The 18,808-nt window shown below is 38.8% G+C and overlaps 1 protein-coding gene across 2 annotated transcripts in view; it reads left to right on the top strand.

The window, feature by feature from the left end:
- The window catches only part of LOC127798503 (vacuolar sorting protein 3), a 51,008-nt gene that overhangs the window by 22,015 nt on the left and 10,185 nt on the right, over positions 1 to 18,808 (top strand). For both annotated transcript variants that reach the window (XR_008022408.1, XM_052332114.1), the window contains exons 3-12: positions 6,007 to 6,203; positions 6,379 to 6,520; positions 7,518 to 7,790; positions 7,896 to 7,965; positions 12,960 to 13,008; positions 13,904 to 14,192; positions 14,425 to 14,480; positions 14,936 to 15,004; positions 15,086 to 15,197; positions 16,089 to 16,178. Coding sequence is in view for 1 of the 2 variants with exons in the window: in XM_052332114.1 (XP_052188074.1) it covers positions 6,007 to 6,203; positions 6,379 to 6,520; positions 7,518 to 7,790; positions 7,896 to 7,965; positions 12,960 to 13,008; positions 13,904 to 14,192; positions 14,425 to 14,480; positions 14,936 to 15,004; positions 15,086 to 15,197; positions 16,089 to 16,178 (1,347 nt within the window). In the remaining variant the exon portion in view is untranslated. The remainder of the gene's footprint in view (positions 1 to 6,006; positions 6,204 to 6,378; positions 6,521 to 7,517; positions 7,791 to 7,895; positions 7,966 to 12,959; positions 13,009 to 13,903; positions 14,193 to 14,424; positions 14,481 to 14,935; positions 15,005 to 15,085; positions 15,198 to 16,088; positions 16,179 to 18,808) is intronic.

Here is an 18,808-nt window from a genome sequence, read left to right as displayed (position 1 = left end):
TTAACAAAGGCACTCTGGCAGTCACAATCAAAGAATGAATCACCGAACCCAGCCTATTAGCAAGCAGTTTGGAGATGACCTTCTGAACACAGCCCACCATACTAATTAGCCGAAAATCACCTAAGCATTGAGGGGTATAAGACTTTGGAACTAATGTAAGCAACGAGTCTTGGGCCTTCCTTGGAAAAAAACCAAAGTCATAAAAATGCTGAACTAGTCCCATAAAATCTGAAGCCAAAATCTGCCAGAATTTCTTAATAAAATTTAAGTTAAACCCATCAGATTCAGGCGCCTTATTCCTGTCACATTGCCATACCACCCCCTTAACCTCCTCAAATGAGAAAGGAGATTCTAGTGATGAAGCCACCTCGGCTGACAATCGTCCAAAGCCCAAGCGAGAGACTCCCGGCCGTTTTAAGCCCGGATTCTTAAACTGACCTGCCAAGCCATCTACAATCTCTTTCTTTATCAGCTTCGGGTCTAAGACCATAGACCCCCAAATTTTGAGAGCCCCAATATAATTCCGCCTACGCCAAATCGAGGCCGACAAATGAAAAAACTTAGTATTCTTATCCCCTTCACGAAGCCATGTGATCCTAGATTGCTGATGCCAATAAGACTCATTAAGTCTAGAAGGCCTCCAAAGCTCAGCCTTCAGAAATTGCCTCCTACACTACAGGCCTAAATTGGAAGGATTTGATTCCAGATCCAGATCAACCTTACCAATTTCTACCTCTATCATGTCTATCTGCTTCGGAAGGTTACCCACTGAGTACTTGCTCCATTGCTTTAACATACTACACAGAGCCTCCAACTTATCCACAAAACAGCAAGCGCCCACAGACTTAGCATCCCAGGAAAACCACCAGACTTCCACCATCCTCCCAAATCCTAGGATCATGAGCCAATAATAAAAAAATCTAAAAGGCCTAGGCCAATTCACTATTCTAGCCTTAATGACCAACTAGCAATGATTAGATAGGCCCCTCGGTAGCCCCCATAGCCTACTATTAGGAAAAGCCACCACTCCGAAGATATAAAACATCTATCAATTTTGCTAGCACTGAAACTATTTGCCCAGGTAAACAAACTCCCCACCAAAGGAACTTCTATTAGAGCAACACCATCAACAAAACCAATAAAATCCCACATACCCCATGCCGAGACTAACCCACTCAATCTCTCTTCTTATTTAAGCACTTCATTGAAATCCCCAAAAATACACGAAGGCAAGCAGTAGTTTTCCAAAAAAAACTAGAATTTGAGACCATACCTCAGCCCGAACCCTAACATCAGTGGGGGCATAAACAACCATCATCATGCATCTAATCCCCGAACACCTCCAAGTACATTCAAGTGCAACCCATGCCCCGAAATTCCACTGCTGATGAACATCCAACCTATCATTATTCCAAATGACCAGAATACCACCCAACAAGTTAACAGCCTCAGCAAGACACCACCCAAAATCCGAGAAACCAGAAATCTTCTTTACCTCCCCCACCGAAACTGAAGCCAACTTACACTCCAAAATTGTAACAAAGTCGATACCCCTCCTGCGTACAAGCCTAAAGACTGACCGTTTTTTCAAGTCAGCCCCCAAGCCTCGAATATTCCAAGACAAGATCTTCATTGGGCAGCATACCTCCCCCTCTCCTGCTCCCAAGCCTCCAGATCCTCAGCATCCCAAGCCACCAACACTTGAATTAATTCTTCCTCATTACCATCAACTTGTAAACCCAAGACCTTCCCCAAGTTCAAAGTGCCTTCCACATTTGCATAGGGATCCAAAGTTACCCCATCCTCAAGCTGAGGAACTTGACCCCTTTCATCATCCTCCATCAAGTCCCCAGATCAAGCCCCCTCCCCCTCAATCCGATCAATGCCACTAGGATCGTGAACAAGAACCTCCATAACCAATTTCTTCTTCTTTTTGGAGTATGTAAACCTCAAACCCTTCCTTCTTCGAGCCTTCTTAGGATGAGCACCTGAACCAACCTCCATCAATGGGGACCAAGACCCTCGTCTAGGTCGATCAAGGACTAGAGACGAAACAACCAGCTCCCTTGGACCCCCCACAAGCGGATGAGGAACCATTACGGGAGCTACAGCTGCTGTACCAGCTTTGCCATTGGCCCCCATTGACAAGACCCCCACTGCCACTCTAGTAACCTGAATTCCATTAGCTTGTGTCTCCTCACCACTTCTATTGACCCGACCCTGCAAAGGGCCACCCCCCCCCCCCCCCCCCCCCCCCTTCAATCCCATCAATTCCAGATGAGGAGGGGGCCAAGCCCTTTGAACCACTTGAGGCAAGGCCAGAACCCACCTCCCTACAATCTAGCTTGGAGCCCAGCCCACTACCAAGGGGACCATCCAACTCAAAAGCAGGTCCTCCAAGGCAGCCATCACACAAGAATTATACCCATCTTTCCCCCTGCACATCGTACTATTCAAATCAGCAAGTAATATTTCCATAACCACTTCCACACGTGTAGTTTCCACCTGCCCATCCGCCACATCCACCTCCCTTAGATGCTGGCCAGACTTTTTCAAGACATACTCCGCAGCTTCTAAAGGAGTAATTCCACCTTCCACAGTTCTCGCCAACCTTCCGCCACTAGAAATTTGAAGAATTGGTAACTCTGCATGATCCTGCGTAGATTTCACCGAAGAGCCCAATAGATGATGTTTGATTTTGTCTCAATCATTCCACAAAGCAAGTTCCTCCTCACATTGCATGATAAATTCCTTGCCATCCACAAATATTGACACTCGTTCACCTCAAATCACTGGATGCCTTGTGGTAACCAAGAATGGAGCAACATCTAGTACCCTCTTATTCTTGGAATCCGAGTGCATCATAACGTAATCCTCCCACAAGGCAGCCAGCGTCTTGAAGTTTTCCACCGTCAGGCAGCCATTGGAAGACCCCAGCTTTTTATCCATGAGAGTCTCTCATCGTTCACATAGAACTTATCATAGTCAGAAACCCATTCAAACCAATGCTCAAACCACTCAGCATTCCTCGACAGACAGGACCTCTTAGTGTAAGGGCTCGGAAAGAAAATAAGAAAACTCCCCCCCCCCAATCGGCCTAAGTTCACACAATATGTCCCAGCATTGATGCAATCCACCTAAGAAATCAGCAAGCAAACTGGTCTGAACATACCCAACAGAGCAAGACTGCAGCCAGCCCTCCATACCAGTGTCAATAGACAAATTAAGGACATTACCTCAGAACCAGACATGTGAAACCCTAATTTCAAGAATCAACACAACATGATGACTCTAAAATACCAGATCTCAGTCTCAGGAATTCCAGAGCAGCAGATCACAGCTTCAGGAACAGTCCCAATCAGAGAAATCTTAATCAGTAGAATAAAGCAGAGCAGCAGATCCAGCCGATTAGATCTAGAGAGTTCCAATCTCAGAGCAAGCCCTAGAGATTCTGATGGCAGAGCAAGCCATAGAGATTCTGATCTCAGACCAAGCCTAGAGATTCCGATCTCCTGATAGCAACTTGATCAGATTGCTGATCTGAACATCATCTGAGAAATGATGATTGATGAGGTCACAACTCTTGATCAGATGATCAGATCAAGAATACAGTAAACAAGATTTGATGATTGAAATTAAATCTGCTCCATTTCTCCAGTTTTATCCCTCAATGGCTCTGATAACATGAAAAATCTGATATACAGAATTGAGAGAAAATTGAAGAAGGAAAACAGAAATTGGAGGGAAAGAACAAAATCAGTCTCTATTAAGCTAGGGTTCAAGTACTTGTACTAGAACATTATAACTGCTATGAACTAGCTACCTATGCTAGGTACAAGGTACAACTAGTTTATACAGTACTTCTAATACAAGCTAATATGATCACTGAGATTCGTTATCACTATATTTAGTTGGGGAGCATCTTGGTAAATCTGCATCTCGTGACTAATAAGCACACATTTGATTTTGGGGTTCCGTTTCTTGTAGAAGTATTTATGGTTGTTATTTGTGTTGCTAGGGCTTTGAAAACTTTTATATGCTAAAAGTTTATGCATTTTTACAAGTCCATTTTCTTCAACACTATTATAACTGACTGTAAGAATTTTTAACTTGAGTTAGGTTGTGAGTCTTCATTCTAGCCTGTTATTGTTTTAAATGATTTTTTGACTTAGTTGAACCTGCCTTTTCTCAACACAACTCAAAATAGTTTCTATTTAGACCAAAAATTTGGATCCTTTAATGTATGAATGGCTTAAATTTGATGGGTTGCTCTGCCTTGGTTATTAATGACTGTGGAATGCTTCTGCTAATTTGTTATATGCGGGATGTAGATTGCAGTCATGATTGCTGGGAGTATGTTTCAGTTCTTTTATTTAGTACTTATTGAATTTCTTCCATGAAACTTATCATAGCCCTTTGGATTGATATAATCTAACCAAATACTTGAGTTCCTTTGATTCTCCCTCAGTTTGATATTTTAGCACCCTTCCATCCATCCCCTCCAATAAATAAATAAAACAATAAAATTACAGTTGAAGTTAAAAAATGCTTGCATGAGGGAAGCGCTAGTTTTATTTTTTCTACCATGTCTTGTGTGATAGATGTCAAAGAATCTCAGTCAAGCATAGCCACTTGGAAGTTCATTGTTTGGAGGCTGTCTACTTCTACTGTTCTATGCACCCTCCTACTGCATTTCATGAAGGCTGCCATACCACCACTGGCAATAATTTCCTGATTCTGTTGTGTGTGTTGTCTCTCTCTCTCTCTCTCTCTCACACACACACACACACACACACACACACATGAATAATGGCCCATCTGCTCATCTTATTATAAACTTTTTCAAATTATTCCATAAAACAAAACAAAAGCAACCTTTACTGAAATTGGACCAGCATTAATGTGTCAAACACCGATGGTTGATTTCATGTGGAACATGCTTTTGCTGCTATTAGCTCAATATTATGTGAACCTTCTTGTTTTCTCTTAGATTTGCTTTAGCTCTTTGGGTCTTGTCTGAATATTGTTTTATTTTTCATGAAGAGTTTGGTCTTTTCGGAATACTTAGGATAGACGTTGCAATGGCTGTAGATCAAGTTTGGATGGGGAGCCTCGTTCTCGGTTTAGTTCCCATCCCCATTCTTAGCTGGTAATAGGCGCTCATCAGATACCTGTTACCCGTTCAATTTGCATACAAAATTTCAAAGTAATTTAAAATAATAATTTATCTCTAAAAATTATCTTTGCGTTCTTGCTATGTTTTTCCTTCCCATAAAGATGTTCTACACCCCAAATTACAAATAAAATTTAAAAAATGAAATAATGCAAAAAATACATTGACAAGTAAATTTGACCAATATTCACAAATTTGGAATTGGGAAGCAATATGAAGATTAAAAAATTATTTGCTAAAGGAAAATTACTATTTCTAGAAAGAAAAATAAGATTATATGTGAATAGAATAAAATAAAAATTTGTTTGAAATTAGTTACATGCTGGGGACCTGTATTCCTTTGACATATCCAGAACTGGGGATTTTCCCCCTCCATACCGCTTTATTGAGGAAATTAGCTTAAACTCACGTTACCACCCCTAGATAAGATGCCTGCTTTGACTCACCTGCTATGACTTGACTGCTTCCATCTCTTAGATTCTACAATAGCCCCCTTATTTTATCTGAAAGACCTTATATCCTTTCATTTAATGTCTGTTAGCAAAAGCAGTCAGACAAAGTCATGTGATTCATGTGGCTGTTGAATATAAATTATACCAAAAATGGCCTATATCTTAAAAATTGAAAATGGCTGAAATTTTATGGTATTTTACTGAAAGGGTAAGTGGTGTGCTTACACCAGAGAATGCAAGTATGTTGAGTTCCTTTCATCTGAACTGTATCAGCTAATTAATCTATTTCCTGGCACCCTCTTTTACTCCATTATAGGTGCGATAAAGTCCAGTTAAAGAATTTGAACTTTGACACCAACTTTATTTGATTTGTAATTTCAGGTGCCAAGAAACAGGTACTGGGGTTTGCATCCTCCTCCTGTACCCCTTGAAACTGTTGTAGATGATGGATTGATGGCTATCCAAAGAGATATTTTTCTTAAAAAAGCAGGGGTGGAGACTGCAGTAGATGATGATTTTCTACTTAATCCACCCAATAGAGCTGATTTACTAGAATCAGGAATAAAGAACATCATCAGGTGTATATTCTTTCATTCTTATTCTTTCCCCTTTAAGTGGCTGCACAGAATATAATACACGTCACCTAATAGTTTGTAAGTTTGAAAGTTTTAATAGACTGGGTCATTCTAAATTGTTCCCAAAACTCCTTGGCCGTCTTGCTAAGCTTTTATTGAATTACCTCTTTCCCTATAGGTACTTGCATATTTCTCGTGAGAAACATCTGGATCCTTCTGTGAAGGAAGGAGTTGACACTCTTCTGATGTACCTTTATAGAGCCCTAAATTGTGTAGAAGATATGGAGAAGCTTGCATCTTCTGAAAACAGCTGTGTAGTGGTAAGTGCCACCTCTCTTTGATGTATGCTTCTTTGCTTTCTAAACCTCAATATCCTCTGGCTTTTCAAATGTTTGTATTGTACCTTTTAGAGAACCTGCAAAAGAGCTGGTCGTTGGCCAGCATTTTGGAGTCTCTGGGTCACTTCATTTACCCATGATCTTACACCCTGCAATATTTTCAAACCCGAACATTTATGAAGTTGTAGTAGGGACTGGTTTTCTGGATCGTAGGCTTGAACTATAATATTTTTTTGTGGCTTGCTAGTTTTATATGTATGAATATATATATATATATATATATATGAGAGGGTGAGCTCTGTTTGCAATGGTAAGCTAGCTCCTTTGTGACTAAATAGTCACAAGTTTTGAGTTCTGGAAATAGCCTCTTTGCAGAGAAGTAAGGGGAAGACTGCATTGAAAATGACCCTCGCCCGACCCTCACAAAGAGGAGAGCCTTGGGCACTAGGAATTCTGCTGGTTTTTTTAAATCAATGAAAATAAAAAATAAGGGAATAATATCTGATAAAATTCTTAATTATTGAAAATGTGAAGTTAATGTATCCTACTATTGCATGAGAAACATAATAATTAGTGATGAGCTAGTTGAACTCATTGAAGATATGAGTTGTATTTGTTCAGATTGCCTATCACTTTGTCCTGGGGAAGAAAATGGTAATGTCCACATTAATCACTGTTTAAGTTGCATCCATCAAGAGCATCATTTTCAGTGTAAACAGCTCTAGTGGGTCTCAGTGGCTATGATGTGAACTCGTTGGCCATCCTTCTGTTATAGCCATGTATGCTTCTCTGGGGTAGAAAATATTGCCTCATGTGCTTGCTTAGGTTATAAGATCAAGTATATATATAGGCCTCAATACAATGCACTATGTGCAGTTGTTTGTAAAAGTGGAATGTTAGTATTCCATTGTATTTCAAAGCGGGGGGCCAGTCAGAAGCCTGCTTGAGGATGACCATACAACTTCAATGGGCAGTGCAGGAGGAGTTAGAAACTTTGTTGAATGACTCTGGCCATTTACGGACGCTTGCCTTCCTGTATGCAAGTAAAGGAATGAGCTCTAAGGCTCTTGCTATATGGCGTATCTTGGCAAGAAATTACTCATCTGGCCACTGGAAGGATCCTAAAGGGGAAATGGACTCACAGCATTCTTCCACTAATGTCATCTCTGGTAAGGAGATTGCTGCAATTGAGGCATCAAAAATACTTGAGAAGTCATCTGATCAAGATTTAGTCCTGCAACATCTGGGATGGGTATGCACATATTTATTTTGAAAATGTCTGTTGATTAATTATTAGTATAGAAGATGATGTACTTTATGAAACCAATGGCTGATAAGATGCAGTTTCTCATGCTAGATTGCAGATATTGACCAGGCACTTGCTGTTCGAGTATTAACAACAGAGAGAACTGATCAGCTTTCACCAGGTAGGCCTCCTAGTCTGAAAAGATTATATGTTTCCTGTTAGCTTTCATTTTCCTTTATTGTGTGTTTCTTTTGCTTTTTCACCACTCATATATATGGGATATGATAATTCAGTTGCAGATTCTCTAGTGCATTGCATTTCCTGTTGTCTCTGCCATTCTGCAAAAAGTATAGTTGGTGCTTTGTGTTGTGCCCCAAAAAAGAATCGAGATGTTGTTTACGAAATGTAACATATTTCTATTTACAAATAACTTGCTTTTATACATTATTCTTTTAGATAATTACTTGATACCATAGTTCTTTTTTCTCCCTACTCCCAACCATATCAGCCACCACAAACAAAAAGAAGCAATAAGTCACACCTTCCGTCTCCTCTCACCAGTTCTAACATCCCTAGTTGTGCAAAGCCTCAATCACCCCCACTGTAACACCTAGGACATAAAAAAGTATTCCGATCAAAACTCGTATCTCTAGCCACAACACAATGTGATGGAGTGCTGTGCATAGACCTCCTGTGTTCCTTGTGTTGTGATGGAGTGTTGTGCATAGACCTCCCGTGTTCCTTTTATAAACACCCCCACCACTTAACAACACTCACCATTTTTCAAGTTGTTAGAACTTTCTCATGCATTGTGCAATGCTCGGAGATGCACACATTAGTCTGAGTCCCATGCAGCCATATGTTCAAATCATGCCTGTGGAACTACTTCCTCCATTAACTCCAACTAGTTCACAAACTTTTAAACTTCCATAACAAGTGTTTTGGAAGGGTTGTTGCAGGAGGTTTGGGTAATGGGTTTAAGTGTCACCTTGTTTAATGGGGGGAGGTGTGTATTCCTAGAAGTGGGGTTGGATTAAGGATTAAAAGTTTAGGCTGTTTAATAAAGGCTATTTTTGGGAAGTGGTTGTGGAGGTTTGTGGTACAATAAAATTGTCTATGGAGGAGAATGATTGTTGACAAGTGTGGGTGCTGTTGGGGTCAACTCTATCTAATCACTTGATTTTGCATCGGTGGGGTTGGAGGTCTTTTGCAATCTTGTCCCATGATGGGTTTGGCCTATGGAAGTCTATCATGAGAGTTTGGATTACCTTAGTTAATTCATTCTTTTAAGGTTGGGGAGTAGATAGGTGTCACGGAAGGCTCATGTGGACAGCTAATTCGAGTAGCAAGATTTTTAATTTTTTCATTTACTGATGTAATTCCTTTATTGCTGTAATTTTGTTCTTTTTACTGCTGTAACTCCACTATTAGTATTAGCTAGTAAGGCTGTAAGATTCCCCACATGGAGGGGGTAGAATAGGACAAAAGGTGGTTATAACCAAATGGGGAAGGGATCTGCTGTGGCAGCACCTACACCTACCAGTTGTATATATATTCTCCTAAGCTATGCTGGGGAAATCATCATTGAATTGAATATCAGAATCTACTACTTCCTTCTATTGCTTTTCTCATTCTCTCTTTCTTCTCTCACTTTCTTTCTCCCTCGCTCTGTTATGTTTTGTTTTGATCGAAACCATCTCCTAATCCATTCCGGGCTAGGAACATTCCAAATTCATGGGAGAGCCGTGACAATAGGGTGAATTTTTGATAGGTGGTGGCCTTTCGGAAAGCTCCTTCGTAGTCTCTATGGTTTGGCTTCAAATAAGGAGACCATAATAGATGAAGCTTTCCAAATTTCAGTTTTTCTTATGACTCTTCTACTATCTTCAGCTCTGAGATTTTGAGCTGCTCTATCACAAGAAACCTGATTACTCCTTTCTTCAACCCTTTGGTTGTTCCTGCTTGCCCTATGTTAGACGCTATAGTTATCGTAAATTTGATTTCCATTCTTCCAAATGTATTTTCATTAGATATAGCCAAATGCATGCTTGGTTACAAGTGTTTACATCCTTCAAGAAAGGTCTATATTTCCATACATGTCCTCTTAATTTGTTGCAATTCCCTTATAAGAGCCTTTTCATGTTCTCCCATTCATCAACATTCAGTTTCTAGCTTACCTATTACTCATATTCAATCTTTCTTTCATGCTTCTATAACCTCATTGGCACGACCTCCTGTATCTTCTCCTTGTCAACCTACTTCATCAAGTTGCAGCTGCTGTTAAGGCTGCACCTATTCCTATTAGGCCCATTTCTAATTCTAAGTCCAAACCTAAATCTCTTCCTATTCCTACTCATCCTATGATTAGCAGGTCAAAGAGTAAGCTCCTTTCTTCTGCTTATCCTGGTATTTCCTGTTATTTCACTTCTGCTACAGCTCCTGCTTCTTCTCTGATTTCTGAGGATCAGAAAGATTCAGATTCACCTAAAGTTCTCACTTCTTCTCATCATTTACCAAGTGCCTTTGTACATGAGTTGGAACCTTGCTTAATTAAAGAAGCTTTATTAGATTCTAAGTGGCTACAGGCAAAACAAGAAGAATTTACAGCACCGCAGAGTAACAATGGAGCTTGTGCCTTACACTTTAAATATGAATTTAATTGGTTGTAAATGGGTTTTTAGAGTGAAAATACAAACCAAATGGTTCAGTTGTTAAGTATAAAGCTCGTTTGGTAGCCAAAGGTTTTCATCTAACACCTGAGATTGATTTCTTTGTGACTTTCATTCTAGTTGTTAAAACACCCACAATTAGAGTTTTACTCTCTTTGGCTGTTATGTTTGGTTGGGATATTCAACAAATTGATGGGAATAATGCCTTTCTCAATTGTGACTTAGAGGAAGAGGTCTGGATGCATCAACTGAAGGTTTTGAATATTTTAAATGTCCTTATGTACATAAAGTCAAGAAGTCTCTTTACAGTCTCAAACAAGCAATTAGGGCCTGTTATAACAAACTTAAAAATGATCACAGCTTGGGGATTTCATAATGCAGTCATCTCTTTTTACCAAGAAAATGCAGTCAACAGTCTTATTTGTCTTGGTATATGTTGATGATGTTCTTGTTAATGGCTAGATTCAAATTTATTAGACTTTTATTCATGACCTTGATACACTTTTTGCTCTAAAGACTATTGGTTTAGTGAGATGTTTTCTTTGGTTTCAAGCTTACAGAAACTCTAATGGTATATATCTTAGTAGTATACTGCAGATTTTTAATCAAAGCTGGTATGACTGATTGTAAGCCTATTCCAACTCCTATTACAGTAGGCACACAACTTACAGATGAAGGGGATCCATTTCCTAATGCTTCTTTGTATTGAAAACTGATTGGCTCACATCAATAACTTAAATGTACTAGACCTGATGTTGTCTTTACAGCTAACAAGTTAAGCCAATTTCATGTAGCTCCTAAACAACAACATTGGCTTGCTTGTAAAACTCCCAAGATATCTTAACGACACTTTTGGTATGGGCCTTTTGTTTACCCCTTCTTCTAATCTAGATCTCCAAGTCTTCACTAATGTTGATCATGCTGGTTGTAAGGTTAACAGAAAATCTACTAGTTGTATTTGTGTTTATTTGGGTGGTAATCTGATAATTTGGAGCTCTGGAAAGCAATCAGCTGTTGTGCGATCGGTATGAGAGTCAGAATACAGAGCTTTGGCCGAAGGAGGTACAGAGGTGTTATGGTTAAAGTCTTTATTTTCTGAGCTAGGGTACACGGTTTCTAGATCACCTATTCTTTGGTGTGACAATACAGCTGCCAAGAGTATGGCTGAAAACCCAGTTTTTCATTCACTGACCAAATGCTTTGAGATTGAAATTCACTTTGTGCAAGAAAAAGTTGATGTCAGATATTTGCCATCAGAATATCAGACAACAGACATTCTTAAAAAAGGTTGCCAATAACTGTTTTCTGTTGCTATGCAACAAACTAAATTTTCTTACTAGCTTTACAGCAGAAAACTAACATATATACAAAAAATACAAACATCTCTTTGATATGGCAGTTACCTATTTAGAATAGGAAATTACTGATATCAGGGAGGAAAGAACTAATCTACCTCTGAAATAGGTAACAGCTACACTAGGGAATCCTATAGCTTGACTAAAACACATTTCCTAATATGAACGGGGAAGGTAACTGGATTTAAGGCAGCAATTTTCGGTGGAGAAGATTGCTGAATTAGGACAGAATCTTCTCATTTCCACTAGTTCCTATTAATTGTATCTTTTTTAGTGTCAATACCTCTGTTGTAAGAGGGATTGATAAGCTCATGAGGGATTTCCTTTGGGTGTTTGAGTGATGAGAGTTGTGGATACTGGTATATCAGTTTTTGCGTACTGCTTAGATCTGTTAGGACCTTTTTGTAGCTTGGAATAGGGCTGTTTGTTTCTTTTTTTCTTTTCTTTTCTTTTCTTTTTTTTTTTTTTTTAACGTAGGAATCGAGGAGCTTAGCCTAGCGGCGCCTTTGGCGCGAGCGTTGCCTCCCTATAACCTACGAGCCGACTCGAACCGGACCATCGGGCCAATTCAAGGTAAGTCTGGGTCAAGGACCCCCGTGGCCCTTCGTGTAGTTAAGCGATACCTACCGCATTGCCCAGGATTCGAACACACAACCTTGGCATACCCAGCACCCGAAACCCATGCGGTTGACCACTTGAGCTACCCTGAGGGGTTGGAATAGGGCTGTTGCAGGTGATATATATATACATATATGGACTAAGGAGACTTTTTATGCGTAGTGTGGTGCCAAAACAGGTAAAGGAATCACCATTCTCTTGATATGATGTTATGTTTTGTAGTGAGTGGTGCCACCAATGTATGTGTTCTCTCCTTTTCTTGTTCTTTTTCCCTTCTCTTGGTTTCTCTGGATTCATGGAGGATCTTTTTGGACGTTTGTCCCCCCCCCCCCCCCCCCCCCCCCCCCCTCTCTCTCTCTCTCTCTCTCACTCAGGAGGTGGTAATTCTGCTGTTGACAACCTTACTATGAAACATTGCCAATCTTGATTACCTAAACATATATTTGAAATTCTTGCTAACAAGTTGTTTACTGGAAAATCAGATTATTTTCCTTCTTTTGCTGTCTTTGTTTCTAATATAACTTGCATTGCAGATGAAGTAATAGCTGCAATTGATCCAAAAAAGGTGGAAATTCTTCAAAGGTATGCCTCTTGTGCTGTAAATTGCACATGCAATGTTCTTTATGGAAAATTAAAGGCCATGCAATTTGTGGTCATAATATTTTTTTCCCAATTTATGAGCTACTTATTTAATATCTATTATCTAATACTTAAAGAGCTTGCATCCTTTATTCGTTTATGGAACTTGTGTTTTTTTTTTCCTTCTTGCTCTTCTCCTTTTTTGACTACAACCCTCCTGCTAATTTAAAAACAATATTGCTTGGTTCTTCGTCTGGACTGGACTCAAAGCAGTTACTTTGCTGAGTCAGAGATTGGATTCTATTATTTATTTGTAATTGTGCCTTTGGCCAACAAATATTTGGAAGTCTTTGGAGGCATGTATGCACTAGTGTGGTGTTAACTTGAAGGAACTATGTCATATAACTTCATGTTCCAGTCTCTTCATTTTCAATTTGCTCATAAAAGGCAGAAGAATAATAGAAACTAAAGCTTATAGAGACAATGAAAGGAAAACAAGAAAGATTGGTTGCTTACTTATTGCTGAGAGTAAAATAATAATATAAAGGATAAAGTTAACTCTCTATCTAATAGCTTAAGCTTTTAGATTTATATGATAGTTAACAATTCAACATGGTACAAGAGTAGGCAAAGGTCTTAAATTCAAACCTCCCTGCCAACCTAATATTAAAATTGTTGCACGTGGTTAGACCAGCTATGCAGTGAAGCCTTTCCACACATAAAGGGGTGTGTTGAGAGTAAAATAATAATTTAAAAGATAAAGTTAACCCTCAATCTAACAGTTTAAGTTTTTAGATTAGATGGTGGTTAACAATTCAACACTCACTATGTTTTCTGCCATAGGTGGTGCCCTTTGGGTTCCTTCACTAATCTAATCACTATATGTTGGTCAATGCAGATATCTCCAGTGGTTGATTGAAAATCAAGATTCTGAAGATACACAGTTCCATACAGCATATGCACTCTTGCTAGCAAGATCAGCAATTCAAACTTTTGATACAGAAAATTCCTCTCAAAATTTTGAAGCTGAAACTTTTGGGGGGACAGATATGTCTGCAGTTAGCAAGACTTCGCTCTTTCAAAGTCTCATCAGGGAGAGATTGCAGATCTTTTTGCAGTCCTCAGACCTATATGATCCAGAAGACGTCCTTGACTTGATTGAAGGATCAGAATTATGGTTGGAAAAGGTCCATTGAATATTTATTTTTTCCTTGTTTCAGATTTTACTTGGTTGAGAATAATTGGGAATATATATAGAGTTTGTAGTCATGCTTGAGATACTATTGAGGTTATATTAGTGTCTGGACTTCTCTATGCTATTAAGTGCAAGCACAGATGAAACAGACACATTCACATTGCCAAAATGATGTCTTGAAAAATTTCTTTGTACTGATACAATATTCACAATTTTGGTGACAGGCTATTCTTTACAAGAAACTTGGCCAAGAAACTTTGGTGCTCCAAATCTTTGCATTGTAAGTTTAGAATTGCTTTATTAATCAATTGCAATTTTAAATGAATAAGGAAAGATAGAAAAGGTTTTTTTTCCACCATTGGAACATGGAGCTTTTCATATTCTTGGAATTAACTCACTAAGTAATGATGCCAATAAGGCAGAGGTAAGATTGCCTACAAAGATGACCCTCCCCCGACCCTTGAAAAGCAGGAAGCCTTGTGCACTAGGGCTGCCCCCTTTTTTTAAAGTTATGTTGCAAATAACTGAACATTAGATCCAGGTAAGTTTAACTTGAAGTGATAAATTAGTGGCATATGTTTCTTGTTTTGAAACCATGAGGAACATGAAATAGCATGAAGAGCTTGTGACTGTTTGATGATATATGATTATCAATATTTACTGGAAAGTAACAGAAAATGATTTATCTGATGAATGAGTTGTGAAGATTTAAAAGTCATTCCAATATACTCTTAGGAAGCTGGAGGACAGTGAAGCTGCTGAACAATATTGTGCAGAGATTGGTCGGCCCGATGCATATATGCAGTTAGTTCCCTCTCTCTCTACATGGATGAAGGTTGAATTTCAACTTCTGTTTTTTCTAAATTTTGTGCTCGATCAACTTAGGTTGCTTGAAATGTATTTGGATCCAAACAATGGCAAGGAGCCCATGTTTAGAGCTGCAGTTCGTCTTCTCCACAATCATGGAGAATCTTTGGATCCTTTGCAAGTTCTGGAGGTAGTATACTCTCTCTCAACTTGCCCTTTCATACAATTTTTTCATTTGCTTAACCAATAAAAAGAAGATAAGAAAAGAAGATGAAATTTTTTCTTAAAATGTTTAGAAATGAAATCTTGAACCTGCCTTTTTCTTTAAGTTGATTTCAATTTGGGTCTGAAGTCCATACTAAACTCAATAGAGAATATCTGTGTTTTCTATCTATGTCCGGATTTCGTTTAACTACCCCATCCATCCCCAATACTTACTATCCAAATTTTGGCCAATGAATCTGTTGGGAAAAGGTAATTCTGCATGTACTTGTCAAGAGTGTTAGGGAACGTGCTTTTAGAATCTTGCTTCTCCTACAATGATGGCTGGGAGTTTGGTGCATGCCTTTCCAATTTGAGTTGATGCTGATTCTGTCTCCTCTTATGATGTATGTTAGAAGTGATTCGTGGTGGTACACTTGGAAATGTATGTGCTTATAACAAACATAATCTTTCTACCATGTTTGTCGAGAAATTTAAGGTCATGTTAGATCTTCTAAAAAAGTTGTGCTGCTATCTCATTCAGTCTTATAGTATTACTATCTTGTCCAAAGTATGGAGAGTTGGATTTATTTTTATGCATCCGTGGGCTTGAATGGAATTCACTTGGTAACTTTTAGTGAAAACAAGAAAATAAAGGTATCTTTTAGCATCTTGCTTGCCTTTTGGAGAGTTATAAGATATATATATTTTTTGTCCAACTTACCATAGAATAACTGTCCTGCCTAGTAGGATAAAAGCTTCGTGATTATTGTTGTTTGGTATAGAACTGCATTGATGAATGTACTGGTAAGTCCCTTATCAGAGTACTGGATTACATGTTACATTTATTATTCTCTTATGATAGAGGTTTTCTTTTCAGAGGTTATCGCCAGATATGCCCCTCGAACTTGCATCTGATACTATTTTGAGAATGTTGAGAGCTCGACTGCATCATCATCGTCAAGGGCAAGTATGTTGTTGAATCAATGTTACCCTCTTGCCACTATCTTAATATCTATACTCACTTCACCAACTCTTTGGATCCGTCTTAGAAGAATTGCAATTTTTTGTCATCTTATGTTGCACTCTCATTAAATTGGTCTTGGAACTTTCTTCTGATTCAAATCGTATTCCTCTAACTTCATGCAAATGCTTAGAGCTTTTATCTTATCTTGCTATGTTTGTGTTTAAGTTATATTTTTGCATGATACAAAAATAGTTTCCTTTTTCAATTATGTTTGTCCTTTCTGCTTCTTTTCTAGCATTTTAGTAAGTTATGTCTTCTTAGTTGATTAAAAAATATCGTATATGATTGTTTCTGTGTGCTCCCAGATGTGTATTTTTGGAATATGTTTGCTTTTTCAAAGTTCATGAAGAAATTTCATTCCGATATTTTATGTTCTTATGCTTTGTTCATGTTAGCCTTATAGTGTTCTACATGCTTAGCCTTGTACATGGTTATTTGCTTTCTTGAGTTATACCTTATGGAGTTGTATATATACTTAACACATAAATAAAATATTTAATACTTTTGTCTCTTCCTCTAAACATGGTATCAAGGCCACTAATACTACAAAATCCCTAACCATAATCCTTAGTCAGCCGTCATTGCCATCCGCCATCGCCACTAATGCCATCCACTGTTGGTCGCCCATCTCTTTCTTGTAGGTCGCGTGCTTTTCTCTCTGCTTTCATCAGTCACAAACATCCACCATCAGCGACAGATTGTGATTCTCTCTTTGTCGCGCCTTTCTTCCTGCTACACTGCCATCAGTCTCGACACCCATCTAGCAACCAGATTTGCCACTGCAGCCCGTTGAACAACCCTTTTTCCCTATTATCCAGTGACCCAACAACCAAATCTGTGACCTTTGCTTTTGTCCTTTCTTCTCTGTCTGCTGTGGAAGCATCTAAAGTTTTGTGATAGTATTGTTTGTTGTTGCTGTTTTTGTTTTCGTGTAGTTCCTGTTGTTGTTTGGTTGTTGTAGTATATCTATTGTATTAGCATTAGTGCTGCTTTGTTGTATTAGTTATTGTTGAGGTGGTGCCACTTTCTTGTGTAATGTGCTGCCTATTTAAGCAGCTCTTATGTTCTTTCTCTAAGGTTAAGTATTTATTTTCTCTGCAATTCAATTTACGACTCCTCTCGTTCTTTCTTCTCTCCTGTTTGTTTCTATCATTTCTTTGTGCCCTAGGGTTTCCGTTTCATGGTATAAGAGCCATTACTCTAACCTGATGGCCTCAAATCACACTCTCAGCTCCTCCTCGATCTTCCTCCTCCTTGTTCGCTCCTCAATCTGATTTTTCAGCGGTTGCCAAAGCTTTTAATTTCATTCCGATCAAACTTGACAACAGTAACTACATCTGCTAGAAAGCTCAAGTTCTCGCCATAGTCTGAGCCTTTGATCTAGTGTCTTTCCTCAATAAAACATCTCCTCCGGCAAAGTTTCTACTCAATCCAGAAGGAGGAGAAGCGACAATCAATCCGAAGTATTTGAGCTGGATCCGATTTGATCAGCTCCTATTGGGATGGCTCTTCTCCACCATCGATAAGGAAGTGCTTGCGTTGGTGAGTCACTATGAATCATCTGTTGAGGTATGGATCTCTTTAGAAAACTTATATTCTCTTCAGACAATAGCAAAGTCATTTCAGTTGAAACAACAATTAAGATCAATAAAGAAGGATTCACTCTCTATAAATGACTATATACTAAAGATTAAGATGATAGGACATGCTTTGGTAGCCATAGGAGAACCGTTGAATGACAAAGATATATTGCTTGCTATACTTAATGGACTAGATCAGGAGTATAAAACGGTGGTGAGCCTCATAACATATCAAATGGACGAAATAGATCTAGAAAATGTGCAATATTTATTGTTGATGCATGAACAAAGGTTGTCGGCTAAGAATTCATCTCATTCTACTGTAAATTTTGATTCTATGTCTTTTATGCATGTGAATGTGGCGTCAATTCCTACTACACAGAATAATAGCTTTGGAAATAATAGAGGAGGATATTCTCAGAGAGTGGGTGGATCTGTTAATAAAGGAGGAGAGGCCAAGGTAGAGCTTCTAACAGGAGAGTTTATTGTCAATTGTGTGGGAAACCAGGGTATTTTATGGATCGGTGTTATCATCGTTTTGATAGAAACTTCCAGCGTGTGCCTAATCAAGGATTTGGTAGATCTTGTGGTGCTAATCAATCAAAGTCTAGAGCTTATATGGCCTCCTTTAGGAATTCTAATGGAGCCTACATGAATGACACAGGTTTAATACAAGGGTCTCACTATGGTAGTCCTTCTAACCCTTACACACCTAGTAACTTTGTTGTTCAGTCCTCTCTTTTAGATCCAATCTGGTTTGGTCATTCCGGGGCAACTAATCACATCACTTCAAACCTAAACAACCTCTCATTGCATGCTCCTTATACCAATGGGGACAAAGTTGCCATAGGCAATGGTAAGCAACTGCCTATTACTCATGTTGGTACTAGTTATTTACAAGCCAAGTCTAAACCAAATTTAGTTCTTCCATTACCTAATGTTCTCCATGTTCTGAGTATGAAGAAAAATTTGATTAGTGTGTCACAACTTACG

Source organism: Diospyros lotus, chromosome 1 (genome assembly GCF_014633365.1).
Source record: "Diospyros lotus cultivar Yz01 chromosome 1, ASM1463336v1, whole genome shotgun sequence".
NCBI classification, from domain to species: Eukaryota; Viridiplantae; Streptophyta; class Magnoliopsida; order Ericales; family Ebenaceae; genus Diospyros; species Diospyros lotus.
Note: the sequence above shows the minus strand (reverse complement) of the source record. Positions and strands in the feature narration are given on the sequence as shown.